We start from the raw sequence: 22,838 nt of genomic DNA, 5'->3' as shown, positions 1-22,838 counted from the left end.
CCCCTCTAGGAGCACCCTTAGCAGACATACCCAGGAATAGTCCTTGTTCCACTGTCCTACAGGGTGAGTGACAGAAGAGTTTGGGCCTGCCAAAGCCTGCAGAGAGCATCTGTACCTGCCACAGGCATGCACAGTCCTGTGGGATCTGCTGGATCAGACGGCCTGAGCAGGGGAGTGACCGGCACAGCAGGCTGGACTTTCTGCGTTGCTTTGTCACTGAGCCAGAACAGTACACACGGAGCTGGGAAATGCTACCCCGAGATCAAGATAGGCCCAGTCGGCATCGTGCCTCCTTCTTGGTTATAAGAAGGGATAGGTGACACAGCCTGTCCTTCATCTTTAGAGGGATATCCCAACGTCCCTGACATTATTGGACCCCCAAGAAATTCCCTTCAGTTAGAAGGTCCTCAGATTTCAGTCGGATGTATTTCCAGTGCTCTGATGCAAATGTCTTAACAATAAATCTTAGCCTAACACCAGGTCCAATGGACATCCTATCAAAAATGTATGGACCAGAGTGATGTCTTGTGGGAAGGAAAGATGATCAGCCTCTTTCAATTCTGCCCTCAGGCTCTGGGCGTTGCTACACTGCTGGAGGTGGGCAGTGAAGGTGTACTGCTGACTTTGTCAGCTGAGAGCAAGCTGCTTCCGGTGGGTCTCGGAAGACAGAGATGGAGAAAAAGGCATTTGTTAGATCCATAGCTGCGAAACAGGTACCTGGGGATAGGTTAATCCGTTCAAGCCTTGAAATCACATCTGGTATGGCAGCTGCAATTGGAGTCACCACTTCGTTAAGCTTCGGATAATCCATGGTCATTCTCTGAAATCCATCTGTCTTCTGCACAGGCTAAATAGGAAGCCAATGGGAACGTGGCAGGAACGGCCACTTAAGCATTTCCGAATCTTCAGTGATGGCACTAACTCTTCAGTCCCTTCAGGACGCAGCGCTAATTTCGATTTGCTGTTTTCCTAGGCAGAGGCTGCTCTAAGGACTTTGATTTGGTCCTTCTCACCACAAAAATCCTTATTCTATAACGGAGGGGACCAATGGGGAGATTCTACCAGCTGCTAAGTAAAATACATTCCAGTTATGAATTCTGATTTGGTGTTCATGAATTCCTTTAGTTTTTGTTAATTGTGGGAGGTTTTAGTTTTTCTATCAATAATTTTGCTGAGTGCGCTGGTTTAGGTTGACAATTGTTCAAAACTTGAATTTTACTTCTCTAGGCTCTCCTTGCATTTAGAGTTTGTGTTGAGAAAACTGGTTATTCTAATCTACTTTCCATTGTAATTAAGTTCCTTCTTGGATTTTTTTTTCTGCCTTTAAAATTAATTGCTTTTTGTTTTTAAAGTCTGGAGTTCTCACAACAATGTGTCCAGGAGTGTTTCTTCTCTAGTCCTGCCTGCTAGGATTTCTGTATGGCTCTGTCAAATGGGTGAGGAAGTTTTCTGTTATCATTTTATTGAATAGGTTCCCAAGGCCTTTAGTTTTTAATTCTTCTCCTCATCCATCCCAATTATGTGTAGATTTGATCTTTTGGCTGAACCCACTAATTCTCCAATATCTCTTTTGTACATTCTGAGTGTTTTTTTTCCAATGCATTTGATTGTTCCAACTCCTCTTGCTTTATCTTCAACTCCTGATACCTTGTTTTCAACTTCTTGTGTTCTACTGCCTATACATTTTCCCCCCTCTTATTTATTGTCAAAGTGATGCACAGAGAAGTTACAGTTTCATACGTTAGGCCTTGGGTACATTTCTTGTACTGTGTGTTACCTCCTTCCTCATTCCCCCCGCCTATATTTTTTAATTGTGTTTGTTATAAGGAGAGAGAGGTCTCCACGCTTCCTAGTTCTTTACTGATGTCGTCTCTCCTGTCCTTCATGAAAGTTTTCATAGTCCAGTTATGAATTCTCTAACTGGAGAAATGACCACATAATGGGCTGGAGGATCCACTGTGAGTCAGACTGGACCCACCCAGCCCTCCCATGATCACCTGCTCCCCAACAGGCCTCGCTCTGGCCGGACACCGTGACGACCGCTCAGAGCCAGTGTCCAGTCGTCCGGTGCACAAACTGGGAAAGGCCCCGGCTCCCTTTGGCCTCAGCCTTCCCTTCAGTCCAAGCACTCGGGTCTGTCCCCTGGCTCAGGCAGGAACTGATTGAACGCTGGTGATCCTCTGTTTTTATTATTTGAGTTACACTCCCGTTCAACTGACCTGAAAGCTTTCTACGTATGCAGATCAAATGAAGATCTGGCAGCTTCCTGATCTACCTCATCCCCAGGAACACCGAGATGAACTCACCGGGGCCACCGGGGCCACAATTCCACCTGCTCGGAGAGCTGCTTTGCCTCTCTGTCTACCTCACCTATGACAGTGTAGTGCGGCCCTTCAGTTCCCATCCCTGTGGGATCAAATTATTGACGCTGCACTTCCAATGGAGCCACAGCCGTTCCTACTGAAGGGTGCGGCCTTGGGAGAAGAGCGGCTACAGAGCTATTCAAAGCCTCTTTCTCAGAGCGTAAGAGGGGCTTACACCACGCTTTTGCTAAAAAAAAAAAAAAGCACTGACTGTACTTGGGCCACAAGTTGCAGAGCTGGGCACCCCAGCCTCATGGAATCTTAGAGGAACAGGACTTAGAGATTAAACAGTAGGTGAGCTAGCTACAACTGATTCAAAGGAAGAAAGCAGTCGAAGGCTCAGGACAGCCCCTCCTCCAGCCTGTCCACTCTCAGCCCCCTCAAGTGTTGACGACCTGTTGTGACTTCTAACAACTGCTGGGAACACTGGAGAACAAAGACTGCGATAATGGTTAACCAGGCTACGACCAGGACTGGGACTGTCTGCCCCCAGCTGTCTGTCTGTCTGTCTATTCAAACCCATAGCTCATATTTGTGCCCAGAAGACTGCTGAAGACATGCTAAAGTGCCGTCTTCCGTGCCGTGCTCCCACCGTGTAATGAATCTCCTTGCGCTGACCCTCAGCACCTCTCCTTGGCATAGAGGAGTCAGAGCCAGACCGGGCATGTGGAAGCCCAGGGGTTTGGGCCTGAGGTCTAAAACCTTAGTTCCAAAGGTACTGGTGAAAAATATACCTACCTCCCAGTGAGAGTGAGGAGGTTTCGAGGGACACATCTATGCGAGCGTTCTATTTCCCCGGTGCCTTTGAGTCTCTCGTGTTCTATTAGCTCAAGATCTCTGTTCTTCTCCTAATGGGTCGTCTTTGGCCCCACGCATTAGCTAACCAACCAAGCCATAAGCACCTCCTGAACACTCTGAACTGCAACCCTGAATGCAGCTGTGCTGCCCAGCGGGCCTCTGTCAGTCAACTACCATGAGCCTTATTTGCGTTCCTCCCATAATTATCCCTCAGCTTTCCTATCTGCCCCAACAAGTGTTCCCTAGGTTTCTGTCTGTATAAATCGCAACCCTCAGGGAGCCCTTTTGGAGCGCAGTACATTTCCTCATGGGTCATACTTTTGTATCTTATCTTTGTTTTCTTTTCTGGGTAGTGTTAGGGACTGAATTTGGATGCTAGAGTTTGCTAGTTAAGTACTCTACTGATGAACCATGACTCTTAACACTTTTTGGGGTGTGTGTGTGTGTGTGTGCACGTGTGTCTGAGCGTGCAGGCGTACGTGCTAATCCTGGGGCTTGAACTTAGTGCCTGCTCACTCTCCTTGAACATTTTTGTGTGACAGTAGCTCTACCACTTGAGTCACAGTAGCAATTCCGGCTTTTTGATGGTTAAGAGTCTCATGAGCCTTCTTCCCTAGGCTGGCTTTGAACCATAATCCTCAGATCTCAGCTTCCTGAGTAGCTAGGAGCACAGGTGTGAGTAACTGGTGCCCAGCTTGTGCCGGTTAACTTTGAGATAAGGTCACTTCAGCACACACCCGGTCGATTGTCTAGAGTCACGAGCCATTCTGCCCAGCTTCTTCCATGAAAGTGAAGTCTCACAGACTTTATCTGCCCAGCTGGCCTGGAACTTTGACCTTCCTGATTTTAGCTTCCCTTGTAGCTAGGACGGCAGGCCACGAGCCCCTGGCACCTGGTTCTGTTCCTCTGGGGCCTTCTGAGACTGTGGCCTGGGTTATAACGGGTCTCCAGGCAGAGGGGAGTCCTCAGGAGGTCACCCTTGTCTTGCTTGGCATCGGGCTTGGGGCGGGTTCCTAGGCAATGCAAGGTGGGTCCCTTCCGGTGGTGGTGGGGGCGGTGCCTGTCCTCCGGGCTGCAGGGGTTGGGGTACACCGACCCCCTCCCCCCCGCCCCGCTTACGGGATCAGTGCTTCCCGGAGCACTTTCGGTGACCGGAAGGTCAGCTTGCGTCCTCATTCGGCCAGTTGTGTGGCGGGGGCTCGCAGCTTGCCTTCGGCAGCGGCGTCCCCGCGAGCGCAGGGAGGATGGCTGGCTCAGGACGCGCCAAGAAGCGTCTTAGAGATTTGTCGGTTTTCAGAGATTCTGCGCGGGCCTGGAGGCCGTCGCGGAGTCCCTGCGTTCCTCACTCTGTCCTGGGATGATAGGATCCATCAACCCGGGACTGACCAACCACGTCGCCTTCTTCAGTTTCCAAAAATGTCCCGGCGTGTCAGACACAGAGTCACCAAGTCCCCAGTGCGTCCCAGTGTCCCCAGCGCGTCCCAGTGTCCCCAGCGAGTCCCAGGGTCCCGTGGCAGTGGACAATGCCTTTGTCTTGCCTCTCTCTAAGCAGTTCACGCGCGGAACTCCTCACATTCTCTGAACTCGGAGGCGAATCCTTATCATGTCCAGATCTAATGAGATGAGAGACCCAAGGCCACCAACTCCTGAATCGACCAAGGAAACTTTTCCTTAAAAAGCTGTTCTTTTTCTTTCTTGTCGGTGGTAGGGTTTGAACTCTGGGCCTGGGAGCTGTCCCTGAGCTCTTCAGCTCTACCACCTGAGCCACAGCGCCACATCCACAAAGTTGTGCTTCTAGAACCTCTCTCGGTACCAGTCTGTATTAGGGTTTGCCCGAGACACAGCACCAATGGGAGCTGTGGGTGTGTACAGAGATGCACTAGGTGTGGGATTTTCCAGGGAGATGGTGGCCTGCATTATGGAGACGGTTCAGAAGTCCCACACCAGCACATCTATCTGCCCACTGGAGGCTCTGGGATACCGGCGGGCTGGCTCGGCACAACTCCGAGAGCCTCAGGACCGAGGGGGGAGGCTTGAGAACTTGAGGGGCTGCTGGCGTAAGTCCTGGGGTCCAAAGACCAGGCAGCCAGGAGTTCTGATGAGCAAGGGGAAGCGCGCGGTCTCCCTCCAGGAGGCAGGACGTTGCCTTTTTGTTTTATCTGGGTCTTTAGCTGCTCGCAGGCTTCCTACCTTCCCCACTCAGTCCCCCGACTCCCTGACTCCAATCTCCCCTGGAAATGCTCTCGTAGAAACACCCAGAAACGATCCATTACTAGTTCCCTAAGTGTTCTTTAACTTAGTTGAAATTTACCCTCACCCCTGAGAAGGATGAACCAGCCGGACCCTTGAGACTGGCAGAGGGTTGATGGGCTAGAATTCTGGGACCTTCTCCAGGGTTCCAGCGTTTCCTTCAGCATGGCTTTCTCTCACTGTGTCTCGATCGCATTTTTTAATCTGCACAAAATGTGGCCAGCTCTGGTTCAAGAAGCTTCATTTCATTATTTTTCCATTTCCTGGGAAAATGTGCATAATGTAGTTGAGTTTCAGCCTACTTAGTATCTATCTGCTAGCAGAGGGAACTGCACAGGAATACTCACAGTGGTTATCTCTGGAGTAGGGAAGGGTGGGTCATTTTGTTTTCTTCTTTTGATATTTTCCATCTTTCTGTAATGTCCACATTTTATTTTTTTTTATCATCAGAAAAACACAATGAAAAGTCTACAACAGTAACAATGTAATCAAGAAGCTCAAGTTGTTCTTGAAAAATATACTTACTACTTACACACACACACACACACACACACACACACACACACACACACACACCATGGAAAAGTGGTGGGTTCCAGCAAGAAGTTCCTCATAGTTGCTGCTGGATTGCTGACGCCTTTAAAGGCTCTGGATCAATTCAGAATTAAGAACATTTAGGAAGCTCAAAACCCATCATGCCGTGGCTTTGGCAGGGAAAGTCCCAACCCCAGCCCGGGGCGCAGCAAGATCTTGCTATTGCAAGCGAAGCCTTGCTGCCCAGGTCTGAGAAGAAGAGTCTGCTCAGAATTCTCTTCTTGAGTTGCTCGTCAAAGCCTCTCAGACAAGGATCAAACTCCTGTATTCCAACATCCGTAAATCAATCAATGTAATTCACCACATAAACAGAACTAAAATCAAGAATCACGTTGTTATCTCAGTCGATGCCCAAAAAGCCTTCGACAAAATACAACATCCATACCTATTAAAAGCTTTGGAGAGAACAGGAATAGATGGAACATTCCTCAAAACAATAAAAGCCATATACAACAGACCAACTGCTAATATCATATTAAATGGAGAGAAACTTAAATCATTCCCCTAAACTCAGGAACAAGACAAGGATGCCCACTCTCCCCACTTCTTTTCAACATAGTGCTGGAATCCCTAGCCATAGCAATAAGGCAAGAGGAGGACATCAAAGGGATCCACGTCGGCAAGGAAGAAATCAAGTTATCCCTATTCGCAGACGACATGATCTTATATCTCAAGGACCCAAAAAACTCAGTACCCAAACTCCTACATCTAATAAACCAATTTGGCAAAGTAGCAGGATACAAAATCATTCCACAAAAGTCAGCAGCTTTTCTGTACACCAGCAATAGACAAACAGAAAAGGAAATTATGGAAACAATTCCATTTACAGTAGCCAAAAAAAGAATAAAGTACCTAGGGATCAACTTAACCAAGGACGTGACGGACCTATTCAATGAAAACTACAAAAATCTAATAAGGGAAATCAAAGAAGACACAAGGAGATGGAAAGACCTCCCATGCTCATGGGTAGGCAGAATCAATATAGTGAAAATGGCCATATTGCCCAAATTGTTATACAAATTCAATGCAATACCTATCAAAATCCCAGCCACATTCTTCACTGAAATAGAGAAACCAATCCATAAATTCCTATGGAACAGCAAAAAACCTAGAATAGCCAAAGCAATTCTAGGCAAAAAACATAGTGCAGGAGGTATCACCATACCAGACTTCAAGCTCTACTACAAGGCCATCATAACAAAAACAGCATGGTATTGGTATAAAAACAGATCGGAAGACCAGTGGATTAGAATTGAAGACCCAGAAATAAAATCGCACTCTTACAGCCAACTGATATTCGACAAAGGAGCTAAAGACATACAATGGAATAAACAGAGCCTCTTCAACTACTGGTGCTGGGAGAACTGGGCAGCCATATGCAGAAAACTCAAAGTAGACCCAAGCCTATCACCATGCACCAAGATCAACTCAAAATGGATCAAGGACCTCAATATCAGACCTGAATCCTTGAAACTACTGAAGGACAGAGTAGGAAAGACACTAGAACTTATAGGCACAGGAAGGAACTTCCTGAATAGAGTCCCAGGGGCACAACAAATAGGGGAAAGACTCAACAAATGGGACTACTACAAATTAAAAAGTTTCTGCACAGCTAAGGTCATAGCCACCAAAATAGAAAGACAGCCAACGATATGGGAAAGGATATTTACCAGCACAGCAACAGACAAAGGCCTGATATCTGTCATCTACAGAGAACTCAAAAAACTAAGCCCCTCCAAGCCCAATAAACCTATTAGGAAATGGGCAAAGGAGCTAAAGAGAGACTTCACAAGAGAAGATATAAAAATGGCAAAGAAACACATGAGGAAATGCTCAACATCCCTGCTAGTAAAGGAAATGCAAATAAAAACAACCCTGAGATACCACCTCACCCCAGTTAGAATGGCCTATACTCTGAACTCAGGCAACAACAAATGCTGGAGGGGGTGCGGGGAAAGAGGAACCCTTCTCCATTGTTGGTGGGAGTGCAAATTAGTACAACCACTTTGGAGAACAGTATGGAGGTTTCTCAAAAAGCTCAATATAGACCTACCCTATGACCCAGCCAAACCACTCCTAGGCATCTATCCTAAACAGCAAAACCCAAGATATCAAAAGGACATTTGTACTTCCATGTTTATCGCGGCACAATTCACAATAGCCAAAATTTGGAAACAACCCAGATGCCCCTCCACAGATGAATGGATCCAAAAAATATGGTACTTATACACAATGGAATACTACATAGCGATTAGGAATGGTGAAATATTGTTATTCGCAGGGAAATGGTCAGAACTCGAACAAATAATGTTGAGTGAGACAAGCCTAGAACACAGAAAACAAAGGGGCATGATCTCCCTGATATATGACTGTTAACAAAGGGAGATGGAGAGACAGTAGAGACCAAGTCTGTGAACACTGTATACGTGCTTGATACATTGTATATTGCATATGGGTCTACCTGACCTAGAGAAGAGATAGAAAAACAGGACGTAAGATATCACAAGAAATGTACACACTGCCCTACTATGTAACTGCACCCTCTTTGCACAACACCTTGTAAAAAAAAATTTGTGTTCAATTAATAATAATAATAAAAAAAAAACTCCTGTATTCCGTCCAAAGAGAAGTGAATGCCACGGGCTCAAAGGGGATCCAAAATGAGCGAGGGGTGGGTGGGAAGGCCGTGGCTCTTCCGTGAGGCAGGGAGCTGAGACGGGATCCCACGTCAGGCTTCAGAGCAATGCAGGTCCCTCCCTCCAATTAGGGTAGAGAAACAAACAAACACCTCCTCCAGAAAATAAAACCCAAGGCATTTCTGGCTGAGGGCCAGTTGCACCATTATTTAGCAAGTCCCCTTATCATTTATTCAGCAAAAAGGCACCAAGGCTCTGGCTCTGCATCAAGCGCTGGTGATGCTACGTGCCGGGTGGGGAAAGCGGAGCCACTCCTCAGTGACCCAGTCAGGGCCAAAATGTCGCCGCACAGGAGCCAGGTTCCAGAGCCTTGCCTCTCCCAGCCGCCACCCAGCCAGGGGTGGAGAGATGTGGAGACACAGAATGAACAGCGTGGGCTCCTGCCCCGGCTTCTTCCAGTTGCCATGAGCAGAGTCAGGTCCGGAAACAAATAAGGTCATAAAATGGTCAGGGGCAGAGGTCAAGTCTGCACCAGGGCGGAGTAGTGGTGGTCCGACGCCTCCCGGAGGGCTGGCCTTTGTACTGGGTCTTTCTTCCACAGCACCTGGGTGTGAGGTGCACACGTGTTGGGGGCCAGGAGGTCACTGTAGGGCAGGGAGCGACATCTGCAGCAGGTTCCGGAGCAGGAAGACCGGGACAAAGCCATCCGCAGGACGTGGGTGGATAACTGTGGACTGTGGAGCTGCGCTGCTACTTGGCAATAAACACGAGCAAACGGATCCCGGAGCCTAGAATACGGACGCGTCTCAGGGACACTGGGACGCGGTGCTGAGGGGAGATGTATTCAGAAGAGGGAGTACTATTATTCCATGCACAGGAAGTTCTGAGACAACAGTGTTGGCCTCTGGGGGATGGGGAGGAGTGGACACTGATTGGGAAAGGACATGAGAGAACATTCTGGAAGTGGTAGAATATTCCATACTTGACAAGATGTTCATTTACTTGGTGTGAGCATTCTATCCATCTGTCTATCTATCTATCTATCTATCTATCTATCTATCTATCATCTATCTATGTCAGTCATGGGGCTGGAACTCAGGGCCTGGGTGCTGTCCCTGAGCTTTTACGCTCAAGCCTAGTGCTCTACCTCATTGGTGGTTTATTGGAGATGGGAGTCTCATGGACTTTGCTGCCTGGGCTGGCTCTGAACTGTGATCCTCAGATCTTAGCCTCCTGGGTAGTTAGATTACAGGCGTGAGCCCAGTTACTGGTGCCTGGTGGTGTGAGCATTTAAAACTCATTAATCTGTGCCTGTGGGAGGCTGAGCTATGGGACCAACGATGACTACATTGAAATCTCAGAAGCTGTGACTGTTCTGTCACATGCTAGAAGGCCTCCGAGGGTCTGATTAGGCTGAGGATCTTGAGGAGGCAATCCCGGGCTGTCCGGGATGACCTATGCACTCTGTAGGTCCTGGTAAGAAGAAAGCAGGGGTAAGAGCACAGAAGGGAGAGGAGGCATGACCACAGAAACAAGACGTCAGCATCTGCAAAGAAGGTCATGCGCCAGGGAATGCTCTAGAAGATGAAAAGGGAAGGAAATGGATTGTTATGCTCAGAGTCCTCAGAAGGAAACAGCCCTGCTGATGCTTTAATTCTGATCCAGTGCCTGTAATCCTAGCTGCTCAGGAGGCTGAGATTTGAAGATCATGGTTTGAAGCCAGCCAGGGCAGAGAAATCCAGAGGCTCTGATCTCTAATTAACCAGCAAAAAGCCAGAAGTGAAGATGTGGCTCAAATGGTGGAGCACTAACCTTGAGTCAACTAAGCATGAATAAAACCCCCAACACCAGCACAGTCGCATGCACACACACACACACACACACACACGCGCACACACAAGCAGAAATGTGTGTTAAGACACAAGGTATGATTGGCTTGTCACAGAAACAAGAATAGGAATATTGCACTCCCCAGAATTATACACGTCACCTTATAGTATATATAAAAAAAGAACAGACGAATATGAAACTCTGGCGAACACTATGAAAACGGAAGCATTTAGGGGAGTGATACAAATGCCTACAGCTTACTTGGAAATGCATAATATGGATAAAAGGTGTCCATGTGTTCAAGAAACTCATTAGCATGGTGATTGTGTGATTGGTGTTGTTCCCTCTCATTACATCAGTTACGCTAGGCTGGATATATGTTTTAAAATAACAGTTTACTCCGTGTGAAATGCAGGCCGTTTGGGCTGGCGCGGAGAGCTTGCTAAGGTTGGCCTCCTCCCCAGTGTGGTCGCTGGGTGTGGTGTTTGGGTATGGCATTCGCCTCATCCCTAGGCAATAGGGGCAAAGCTCAGGGTTCTGTTAGCAACAAATGTGGTCCCGAAAGCCAATATGAACCCGAGCTTTATCTTTAAAGACTAGCTGCACTGAAAGGAAATAAAGTCCTTCCATGGGGGGGGGAGACCACCAGGCCTTTATTCAGGGGAAGGAGTGGGGACAGGTTTGGGATGGTCAGGCCTGGAGTGTCTGGATTCGGGTCTCAGGGATGGGCTCTAGCTGGGAGGCCTTGGGACTTCCCGGCTATCTCTCAGCCTCCGTGTCAAGGTCAGGGCCCTCACGGGCGGATGGTGAGGAGGGCAAAGTATTCTCCATAAAGCATACTTGCTACCTGCTGTGGCGCCTGACCACAGTCCTGGAAGCAGCGGCCACCTTGCTATCCCCACTGACCTGCTTCTCAGCAAATGGCAGGGTGGAAGCCGTTCTGTCTCCCGGCTCCCGGCCCCCGGCCCCCCTTCAAAGCCTCGGAAAGGGGGGGTGCAGTGCACGCCTTGGGACCCAGCTATGTTGAGCCTCAGCCCTAACCCCAGCGTCCCTAACTTGCCACCTGCATCTCGGGCGAGGGAGGCCCCGCCCAGCAGGGGGTTAGGGTGTGTGGGGTCTGGGGGCGCCGTGTCAAGCTGGGGTCCTCAGCATCCTCCCCGCTGGGCTTGCTGGAGGGGGGCTGCGGGGCGGGGGCTCCGTCCTGGCCATCGTATTGCAGCCAATGGACCATCTGCCTGCCACTCACTCCGGGACGGCCAATGAGGAGCGCGCTGCGGCCCGCCTCCCTCTCAGGAGTGAGAACAGCGCCACCTCCCGTCCGGAGACTGGAACTTGGAGCAGTGTGGAGTCCCCGCTGTTGTGAGTTTGGTGTTAGTTTTCAGGACCTGTTGTGGACGCCCTCTGCTGAGTGTGTGCAGGCTCACACGATTGTATGGACAGAGATCAAGCAAATGTACCGACCAGCAAGTCAGGAACAGTTCATCGCTTTAGGAGACGTCAGATGCCCTAACAGCCATGTTCTCTTTTTCCCTTCTTCATAGGGGACCCAGTTAATGCTTGGGCACACCACTGCTTTGCAAGGGGTAGAGATTGGGTTGGGCTATTTTGCATGTTAGATAAACCGAATCTGGAGGAAGATGTTGCTTTGTGTGTCCTCTATATCTTGCTCGGTTGTATGCAATGGTGGGCCATTGCTTCTCTGGAAATGTGTAATGACTGAGAGAGCCGTTTTGCTGCTGATAGGTATTAGGCTTGCTTCTAGTTTGGGTATTAGAGGCAAGGTATCTAGAATCCTGTGTGAGTGTGTGTGTGTGTGTGTGTGTGTGTGTAAGCTGGTAACATCTACTCAAATCTTTGGTTAGTTTTTCTGTTGGGTTGTTTTCTTCGTGATTTATAAGAGTTCTTCATAAACGTCGCTGATATTTGGAGTTTGAACTCAGAGCTGTGCCCTTGCTCAGCTGGTGCTACGTTGTGTGACCCACGCCTCCAGGCTGTTATTTTGCTGGATATTTTATTTTTATTTTTTGGCCAGTCCTGGGGCTTGAACTCAGGGCCTGAGCACTGTCCCTGGCTTCTTTTTGCTCAAGGCTAGCACTCTGCCACTTGAGCCACAGCGCCACTTCTGGCCGTTTTCTGTATAAGTGGTGCTGAGGAATCGAACCCAGGGCTTCATGAGTACGAGGCAAGCACTCTACCACTAGGCCACATTCCCAGCCCCTTATGTAGCTTATTTTTCATGTTCTCTTTTTTTCATTTTTCAACATTCAGAAATGTTTGTTTTCAGTGCAATTTGAGCAATTTTTTTTTTTTTGCCAGTCCTGGATCTCACACAGGTCTCCATGCTCTCGCTTGGCTTTGTTCCATTCAAGTCTGGCGCTCTACCACTTGAGCCAACCTCCGTCCCAGCTTTGTGCTGGTTCATTGGAGAGAAGAGTCCAGAGGACTTCCCTGCCCGAGTCTGCCTTGACAAATCATCCTCAGCTCTCAGCCTCATGAGTAGCTAGGATCACAGGTGTGAGCCCCAACCAAAGCAGCTTTCTTTAAGATATCCTTGCCGCGTCCCTGAACTCATGGACTACTTGAACTAGCAGGAAAGGTCGGGGGGAATGAGCTATTCCTTTCCCACTAAACGTTGTAGTTTATGAAGGAATGTGAAGCCGAAAGGCCTTCGATTGAGCTACTCATTGTTCTTGGAATTCCCCACTCTCAACTTTCCAGTGTGGAGATGGAAATTCTTCTCCCTTAGTTGTGTGGCCTGGGGTGAGAACATTGGAGCAGGAAAACCCCCTCCTCCCTTACACCTGTGTGTGTGTGTACGCGTGTGCGTGTGTGTGTGTGTGTAATGGCGCAGTGTAGACCACTTGTCTCCGTATAGGCCTGCCATAGGGAGGCGGCAGAAGATACTTGTCCAATCTACACTGAATATTTTCCTGAAGGGCGCTAATTCTAGCCACTAGGTGGCAGAGTCAGTCCCACTGGGACGGGTGCCCGGCGAGAGTTCAAATATGGACACACCCAGGATTTCTAACGTAAGTTCAACTTGATCCCGTTCAGATTCTACATTCACGAATCCAGCCGAAACCCCGCGCTGTGCCCCGCGTTGTCTGAGGAAACGTTTGTTGAGCAAAGCCAGAACGGAGAGCTGGGCTAGAGTTCTTCCTCAAGCTAAAGACAGGGGAGGTTTTTCCTCTGTGATGTTTCTAAACCCCATTCTTCAAGGCCAGACCGATTGCAACATTTTTCTCTTCTTCATTCAGATACATGAATGTCAGCTCAGTTGTCCTTCAGCTGGGAAATGACTGGAAGGATCTGGCAACTTCTGTTGTTTATTCCTCCTGGAGAAGGCTTAGAACACAGCTTCCTTCCTCAGCCCGCTCAGCCCTGCCCCACAGACCCCCCTCCAGGTTTAGTCTCCCCACAGCTCTGCCTCCGAAAGCCCTACAACTTCGGTGCTCTTTTCTGTGAATCAGATGGCACACCGTTAAAAAAAAGGAAAAGAAAAAAAAAAGAGGAAGCCATTTCCACCTCCTCTCTCCATAGTAGATAGAATAAGTAAACAGAAATGAATCAGGGCGGAGAAAGTCAGAACCACACCAACAGTCAGTCATAGGGTCTAACCATGCCGCTTCATTACAAACTGGAACCCAAGGTAATTTATATATCGGAAATACAGCTAAAGTCTCAAGCTTGTGATTCCTATCTGGATAGGGAAAATGAAGACATATGTGTTGAAATCACTGAGGGATATAGAGATGGTGCCATTCCAACAATCCCAAACTTATCTATCATATTCCGTGTGTGTGTGTGTGTGTGTGTGTGTGTGTGTGTGTGTTGAGACTAACTCACATTGTTGTATGTATCAGTAATTTATTAGAGTCTCAATATGCAGCCCAGGCTGGCTGTAAACTCAGGATTCTCCTGCCTCCGTCTTGAGAATGCTGGAATTATAGGCATGTACTACCATGCTCTGTGGCTCATTCACTTTATTTGGAATAGAATCCCAACATATGGCTCCTCCTACAGTTTGTTTATCCACTCACCCAAGAAAGGACATTGGGGTTGCTTCCAGTTTTTGATAATTATGAGGAGAACTACCATAAATACCCATATTCAGGTTTATGAATAAACATGAGTTGAAAGGTTTTATTTTTAGGATAAATGCCCAGGAATGGGATCATTGAGTCATATGGTACGGTTTAAATTCACAGGGAACTGCCAAACTGTTTTGCAGAGTGGCTGTTCCGTGTTGTACTCTCCCTTGCCGTGGGACATGGCCTGCTTTACTCTGGGTATCACTAATTTGTGTAGGTTTGCTAATTTGCTTTGTCATTCTTGCTGGAAGCTAAACACATTTATGGATCCACTAAACAAACCTACTTCTGGCTTCATTAATTTGCTCTTATGTAGTTCCTCTGTAATCAATTACTCTTTCTTCTGCTGCTTGCTTTGGACTCATTTTGTTCTGCATTTTCGTGTGTGTGTGTGTGTGTGTGTGTGTGTGTCTGTGTGTGTGTGTGTGTGTGTGTGTCTGTCTGTCTGTCTGTCTGCCTGCTTGGTCCTGGAACTTGAACAGAGCCTGAGGACAACCCGGGTGCTGTCCTTGAACTTTTTTTGCCTAAGGCTACTGCCCTACTATTTGAGCCACAGCTCCTGCCCAGGGTGACTTTGAACAGTGATCCTCAGCTCTCAGCCTCCTGAGAGCTTCCTACAAACAAGGACGAGCCCCCGGGGCTCAGCTTGCTCTACATTTTCTATTTAGTGAGATGAAATTTTAGAGTATTGACACGAGGACTTTCCTCTTTTTTTTTTTTCATACTAACATTTAACACTTTAAATCTCCTAAGCGCTTCTGTATCCCAAAAATTTGGGCCAGTAGAATTTTTATTTTGTTCACTTTAAAATATTTTCTAATTCGTTGAGACTTCTTGGATATGTAAGTTATTTAGAAGTATGTTGCCTGACTTCCAAGAGTGTGAAAATTTCCCATTATCTTTCTGTTTATTGACCTCTAGGTTGATTCCGCTGTGGTTTCTATGCAGAGAACATTCTCTGTATGGTTTCCAATCTTTAAAACGTATTGAAGTTATTTTTATGACCTGGGATCTGGTCTATCCTGGTGATCTTCAATGGCACAGAAACAGAGCACGTGACCTGGGATTGTTGAGGGCTCTCTGAACATAACTAGATTGATGGCTGGTGGGGTGTAAGTCTGTTCTCCACCAGGTCAATTTCTGTTTAGTCATTCTACCCATTGTTGAGAGAAAAGTGTTGAAATGTCTCCAACTGTAACGATGGATTTGATTTCTCCTTTCAGTCCTATGCATCATGGCTTTGTGGATTTGGGAGCTCTGTGGTTGGGTGCATGTGTGTGTAAGATTATTATGTTTTGGTAAATAAACCTTTTTATCACTATGTAATGATTGTTGATGATTGGTGATTTTCCTTGCTTTGAAGTCTACTTTGAGTAGCCTTAATATATTCTACTCCCACTTTCTTTCTTTTGTGCTAGCACAAAGACTTCACCTCAGGACTTGGGCACTGTCCCTGAGCTCTTCTGTTCAAGGCTAATACTCTACCACTGGAGCCACAGCTCCACTTTCTGACATTTTGTGATTAACTGGAGGTAAGATTTTCAAGGACTTGTCCTGCCGGGACTGGCTTCGAACCAGAACCCTCAGGTCTCAGCCCCCTGGGTAGCTAGGAGGGCAGCTGTGAGCCACCAGTGCCCACTTACCTACTTCCTTTTTATTAATGTTCGTACGAATGCATCTGTTTTGCGTTGTTTTGCCTTTAACCTACCCATGGCATTACATTTGAAGTGCGGGGACGGGAAGAGGTGGAAGAAGCCCTCCTGGGGGCCACGCGGACGCTTCCGGCAAATCCACCTGCAAGGTGCGGCGGGCCACGCACCTGGTGGAGACAACGGTGGTCCAAACTACCGCATCCGTCTCCTTCCTGGTCCGGGTCCCGGTGGGTCCCACTCCTTTTCCTCCCCAGACCTGTGTTTTGTCCCTGTGGCGCTAACACTCTTTGGGGTGCTCGTTAGAGACGCACAGGCAGCCTCCTTCCTGGCTTCTGCTCTGGAAGGCACGCTCTGGGAATGGCTGCACAAGCTTTGATGTCCTGTCTCAAGGACTCCAATCTCAGCCTCCTGGTTAGCTGGTTTTACAGGTGTGAGCCACCAGCAACCGGTGCTGTTTTGTCTTTTGTTCCCTCTCACAGAGAAAGGTCACTGGAGTGCTAAGAGTAAGACTATCTTTTCCTCTAGACTGGCTTTGAGTCGGAGGTGCTCCCAGCTCAGCCTCCCTCGGGCTGGGATTCCAGGTCAAGGCCGCCATGCCGACTCTGGGTGGTATTTGTTTCCTCTTCAGGGTTCTGGGATTGAACCTGCGCTTTACAGGCTCTCTAGCACCAAGCTACACTCCAAGCCACCTCCTCCCTTTTATTTTTATTGGGGGTGGGACTTGAACTTGGGCCTGGGCTCCAACCCGGAGCTCTTTTGCTCAAGGATAGTGCTCTACCACTTTGAGCTACAGCTTCACTTCCAGTTTTCTGTGGTTAATTGGAGATAAGAGCCTCATGGACTTTCCTGCCTGGGCTGGCTTCGAACTGTGACCCTCAGATGTCAACTTCCTTGACGAGCTAGCATCACAGGCATGAGCCACTGGCTCCCGAGCCCTTTTATATTGTGTTTTGAGAGAGCGTCTCACAAAGATGCCCAGGTGGCTTTGAACTCACCACCCTACGGCTTCAGCCTCCGAAGTAGGCGAGAGGCGTTGATCATTACATAGCTCCCTTGATTTTTTTTTATTTTTGGCTTTTCTTCTTCTTTGAGATAATAATGACCGTGTCAGAACACAAGTAAAGCTAGAGGAAGGACAGAAACCAGTCTTGGTTTGGCAAGGCTGGTTGTGTTATCTGAGACCATTAACAATGGCTGACCCCTGTTTGAATGTACAAAACCAGAGACAAAAGCACAGACGAATCAAGTACTTCTAAGCTGGAGGGGTAGCTAAGTTGGTAGAGCATTTGTCTGGCAAGTGCAAGGCCCTGGGTTCAAACTCCAGTAGCGTACAAAATAAGCACTTTCAAGGGAAAAAAGCAAAATGCAGGGTCTTAAAAGGTTTTTGTTTTTTGGTGTTTTCCTCTTCTCTTGTCAGATCCTGTGGCGTTCGGTGTGTGGTGGAGAACATGCGTCACTGCGGGCGGCTGACCCTCCTCTACAGGCCAAGTTCACATTCCGAGAGGGGAAGTAGAGGGCAGGCACTTGTCACTGGAGACTCAGAGGACTCCGGTGGATGTGTGTGTGTGTGTGTGTGTGTGTGTGTGTGTGTGTGTGTGTGTGTGATACACGCATATATGCGACTTGTATTTTATCCTGGGCTTACGGCATTTTTCTCAAGGGAAAATTACAAAACAGTACATTTTTATCTATTTTGCTATCTTGTTGGATATCCTCTCTAGAAAAAAACAAAACAATGATTTCTAAGCTTTTAGAACTTGGAGTTCCGTGGTCTACTTTGAGTGTGGGCGCGCGGGTGGCCATACATTTTGATGGGCTTTGAACTTGGGGCCTGTACTCTCGCTTAGCTTTTGACTCAAGACTGGGCTTCTCCCACTTGAGTCCAAGCTCAACTTCTAGGTGTTTTTTTTTCCCCCCTGCTAAGTAAGTCTCACGGTGTTGTGGCCTGGGCTAACTTTGAACCGTGCTCCTCATATCTCAGCCTCCCGAGTAGCTGGGATTGTAGGTACAAGCCACCCATACCTGACTTTGCCTCCATCTTCATACGGACCAGCAGTCAGAACGAGCACCGAAGCACCAAGCTACCACGCATCCACTTTCCTGAACGTGAAGCGGAGAAAGGAAGCTCAGCGCCGGTCCCCCTCCTGCTCCGGCTTCAAGGCCAACGACACCGTAGACTCAGCTTAGACTTGGAAGCTGTGCGGGGCCGCATCTTAGCTTCCTAGTGTCATGTCTTACTGCCGTTAGCTACAGGACGTCCCGGGAGCGACAAGGCAGGCGTCCGGTAGTGACGAAGGGAGTGTTTATTGTCAAGTTACTGCAAAAGGGCCAGGAAGGGACGGCTGGCGCGTAAGCAAGAGACATTAGCACGTGCACTGTGTTGGGCAGGAGGAGCAGGGGGGATAGGGGGAGTGGGGGGGGGAAGGGTGTGATTGAGGAGGGAGGATGACGGATGATGGGGGTCTCTTTCCCCGGTCTGGCTCTTCTTCCAGCGTCAGATGCAGGTTCACCCAGAGCCGGAGGACCGCACCCGCGCCCAGGGGAAGCGGGGCTAGATCCCATTTGCTGCCAACAGCTTCTTCTGGTCCTTTTTCTAAGAGAGGGGCATGTGTGAGGCCACCCAGCTAGCGGGGCACAGGGTACATTCCCCCCCTCTGGGGCAGCTGGGTGCTGGAGCCAGCCCGATCCAACAGCAACTGTCTGGGAGCTGATACAACCACCCCCACAGGCCCAGCCGGGATACAGGCCTCCTGGCTTTCTAGGGACTCAGCCAGGACTCCCTAGGTTAGAAACAGGTACTGATTGCGGCTACCTAGGGCTCTTTGGGGGGGGGTTGTTGTTTTTTTCCCCCATAACATGGAGTTCATTTCACTCAGCATCATCTTATGTGTTCATAGGGGTATGGCTATTGGGCTCTTGTGATCCTCTGCTATGACTTGCCTAAACCTGTGCTAATTATTCCCAATAAGGGAGACCATAGAGTCCATGTTTCTTTGGGTCTGGCTCACTTCACTTAGTATAATTTTTTCCAAGTCCTTCCATTTCCTTACGAATGGGGCAATGCCATTCTTTCTGGTAGAGGCATAAAATTCCATTGTGTATATGGACCGCATTTTCCTGATCCATTCGTCCGCCGAGGGGCATCTGGGTTGGTTCCATATTCTCGCTATGACAAATTGCGCTGCGAGGAACATTGTTGTGCTGGTGGCTTTAGTGTAGAACGGGCTCTTTGGTCCTCTCCCGTCTTCTGTGTCCTGTGACGGCCCCGCTACCCCGAATACCCGGACACATTCAAGGGGGCTTACCTCCTCCGCAAAGAACCTTCTCCAGCAGTACAGACACACCGGGGTCACCGAGGCCAGAAGCAGCAGGGCCCAGACGCCCAGCAGCATGGCGTAGAGACTCAGGGACAGAGCCTGAGGATGGCAGGCCGCGGGCCCAGGACGGTCACCTTCCCGCCCCCCCCCCGCCCCCCTGCCATCCCCAGACCTGCCACGTTCAGAGGGAGGCCTGACGCCCTCCCCGCTTGCTCTCGGCGTCCCCCCCCCCCCCGCCCCCGCCAGCCTGGGCTGTGACTCGAGTTCCTGACAGCCTCCGGGACGCCAGAGGATCAAGAGAAGGTGACGGACGGAGCCACGACGGCACCTGGTGCACTTGTTCCTGCCTGGGTGCGACTCAGCGTTCTTCCCCCCCCCCCGCCCCCCCCAATGCCCACAACGGTGGATCCGGCCCCTCGGTGTGCCCAGGGCATGCCTTAGTGACTAGTGACAACCCTTCGGACCACCCAGGCATAGGAGACACTGCTTTCTGAGGAGCAACAGCCTTTCCCTTGCTTATCCCGGCCCTCCCTCCTACCCCCTCCCTCCTACCGCCTCCCACCCCCACCCCCCACCGCAACCAGCCTCCCCTCCGCCCGAGGCCTACCTTCAGCATGTCCATATGGGAGAGGCACAAGGATTGCCTCTCGACTTCTTCGGGACTTGGGCTGACGGGGGGCTTTGTAGGCCAGACTCTCGCGGCGTAGGAATTGCAGCTATCGTCACGAACAAGGTACCGATAATCTCCGACAGCATTAGCTGCGATGCTGATGGCAGCAATGGCTGTGCAGAACGATGCCAGCCAGAGCAGGGTCCTCAGCAGGGCCTGGCGGGGAGGGGGGGGAGCGGGGAGGGAGGGGAGGCCACCTCAGCGATCCCACCCGTCACGGCCCCTATGGGGCAGGCGGGGAGGGGGAACTGCCCGGCGCTCAGGGCTCAGGGGCCTGACTGTGACGGCCCTCCCTCCCCCCCCCCCCCCAGCTTGGCCTCCAGCCTCATTCTGGTTCCCTACCCAGCTCTGTCCTGAACTCACCCAGCAGAAGTTGCCCCGTTTCTCATAAAAGAAGGCAGCCGCTCCAGCCAGCACAGCCTGGGGAGAGGGCGAGACGGGAGCAGAGTTCACACGGGCCAAGCGAATCTCCTCCACGCATTTGCCCGTCTCCCTGGGACACGCAGAGCCCCCTGGGTACTCCGCCGGCACCCTGATTTTATAGTCACCCATTGGCCAGAGAACTGCGGAAGGTACCGAACAGGGAGCCAGCTCCCCAGGCGACACCCAAAATTGCTCATGATGAACCCAGCCACGAATCCTCCCTCCCCCTCTCCGTGGGTCTTCCTTTCTGTGCGGCATTCATTCAGACGGTGCGTGAGGAATTGCATTCCTGTTTCTCCCTCCCCACCTCCCCCCACCCCCGCCCAGTGCTGGAGAAGGAACTGGATCCCTCGCCTGGAACCTTCTTTTGAAAGCCATACCCAAGCTGGGCACTTGTCGCTCAAGCCTGTAATCCCTAAGGGAGGCTGAGATCTGAAGATCACGGTCTGAAGCCAGCCAGGGCAGGAAAGTCCATGAGACGCTTACCTCCCATTAAACACACACACACGCACACACACATGCACGCACACACACACACACGCACACACACCTGGAAGTGGAGCTGTGGCTCAAGTGGTAGAGCAGTAATAGAGCAGAAAAGCCCCGAGTTCAAGCCCCAGGACTGGCACCAAAAACATTCATAAAATACAAAACAAAGCGCCCCAGTGCTTCATGAGCGTTCTGGAGCAGGGAAGTCCTGTGGATGGACGTCGCAGGCATGGGAGAGGCTCGGGATGCAAACCCGGGGTTGGGACCCTGTCCTAACCCTGTGCCGTCTGTCCGGCTGCAGGTGCACCAGGGTAAGCCCGGCACGCCCTTAGCTGATTCGGTGCCCAGTCCATCTTGGTGCCGTGGGACCGGTGGGGATGGCGGCTTTTTATGTCCTCACGGGAAGGCCGGGGGACCCCACCGCCCCCTGGAAGCGCACACCGTCGGGCTGGCTTTGTCTCCTTGACTTCAGCGCAGGCCTCGGGACCCGCGCGGGTGCCGGCTGGCCAGGGGGAGCAGCGCGGTCCCCACGGGAAGCGGGGACCGGGAGGCGGGCCCTGCCACCGCGTCCCTGGCGTCCTTTCTCATCGGTGCCAAGCCGGCCTTTGCACGGCTGCCGTTCTGCCCGTGCTACTTACCACCGCCCCCGTCCAGACGGCAGCTCCCGACCGCGACAGCGAGGTGGGCCACAGGATGTGCAGGAACCCACCCAGGACCCCACTCAGGATCCCCAGCACGATCTGCGCCACCTGGAAGGCAGAAGACCCCAAGCCAAGCTTTCCGGAAGCCCTGCTGGGAGGCAGGCTGCCCGTCCAGGGCTGAGCCGGGGAGGGGGAGGACGCTACGTCCCTAGACCTCCGTCAGACCCCCCCACCCCGTCCCCGCCCCCCCACCCCACCCCCAGCTCCGGCTGTAACGACTGGAGAGCAGGATTCCAAGGAAGAAGACGTTGTCCGAGGAGAGAGAGCGAGAGTGGCCGGCACAGGCCGGGGGGCCCCCCACCCTCAGGCTGGCCAGGACGGGGTCCCCCGGCCCCCGGCTCACCCAGGAGGCCTCCGAGAGCTGGCCGCCGCCCAGGGTCGGGGTGGGGCCGTCCCGGGCCGAGGGGGATCTCAGCAGGGAGCCCCCGGCCTCCAGCAGCCTGGCCAGGTTGGACTCCTGGTGGACGTGGACGCTGATGCGCGTGGGCCTCGCGGCCGGGGCCTCCGCCTCGCCGGCCCCAGCAGCCTCCATGCCCGCGGCGCGGGAGACCTTCACCGAGGTGTTGGAGCTGGGGAGAAGAAGGGGATCCCGCTGTCCAGGCGGCCTGGGCTTTCTGGGGCTCCCCGTTCCCCCTCTATCTGCCTGGGGTCCCCCCAGTCGGGGGGGGGGAACCGCAGGCCACCCCTCCGCCCCCTCAAGGCCCTCTGGGGTTCTCCCTGTAGCAGCTGCGCCCCACCATCCTTCTGGAGGTGTCCTCCGCTTGCCTGCCCCCCCCATTCCAATGGGGAGCCAGAGGGCAAAGGCCAGGTGCGCACCGCTTCCGCCCTGGCCCTGCCCCCCCTCCTCGCTCAAGCTCGGGGTGGGGGGGGGTCGGGCTGTGGGCCGCAGGGTGGGCCGAGAAGGGGTCAGGGCCAGAGGCTGCTGGGGAAGGGGAGCAGGACCCCACCTCACCTGCTTTCCTGGGGTACCCAATGTCGTGCGTGCGAGCGAGGGAGCGGAGGGCCGGGCGCTGGCGAGCGAGCC

The 22,838-nt window shown here is 51.1% G+C and overlaps 1 protein-coding gene across 1 annotated transcript; it reads right to left on the bottom strand.

The window, feature by feature from the left end:
* Nucleotides 1-18,523: 18,523 nt before the first annotated feature.
* On the bottom strand, nucleotides 18,524-22,828 carry Tmem176a (transmembrane protein 176A). The gene is made up of 7 exons (XM_048340464.1): nucleotides 22,767-22,828; nucleotides 22,158-22,383; nucleotides 21,752-21,862; nucleotides 20,565-20,621; nucleotides 20,139-20,357; nucleotides 19,520-19,630; nucleotides 18,524-18,807 (listed from the first exon to the last, which is right to left on the bottom strand). Exons 2-7 carry the CDS (start codon nucleotides 22,344-22,346, stop codon nucleotides 18,766-18,768), a joined length of 729 nt encoding a protein of 242 aa, XP_048196421.1. The 5' UTR covers nucleotides 22,347-22,383; nucleotides 22,767-22,828; the 3' UTR covers nucleotides 18,524-18,765.
* Nucleotides 22,829-22,838: the final 10 nt, after the last annotated feature.

This window comes from Perognathus longimembris, chromosome 2, assembly GCF_023159225.1.
Source record: "Perognathus longimembris pacificus isolate PPM17 chromosome 2, ASM2315922v1, whole genome shotgun sequence".
Taxonomy (NCBI): Eukaryota; Metazoa; Chordata; class Mammalia; order Rodentia; family Heteromyidae; genus Perognathus; species Perognathus longimembris.
The sequence above is the reverse complement of the archived record's forward strand: the minus strand, read 5'-3'. Positions and strand labels throughout refer to the sequence as shown.

Coding starts and splice junctions, on each gene's coding strand:
- Tmem176a (XM_048340464.1), bottom strand. CDS start 22,346: ATGGAGGCTGCTGGGGCCGGCGAGGCGGAGGCCCCGGCCGCGAGGCCC. Junction 21,863..22,157: donor AGCTCTCGGAGGCCTCCTGG/GTGAGCCGGGGG, acceptor TCTGCCTTCCAG/GTGGCGCAGATCGTGCTGGG. Junction 20,622..21,751: donor CCGTCTGGACGGGGGCGGTG/GTAAGTAGCACG, acceptor CCCTCTCCCCAG/GCTGTGCTGGCTGGAGCGGC.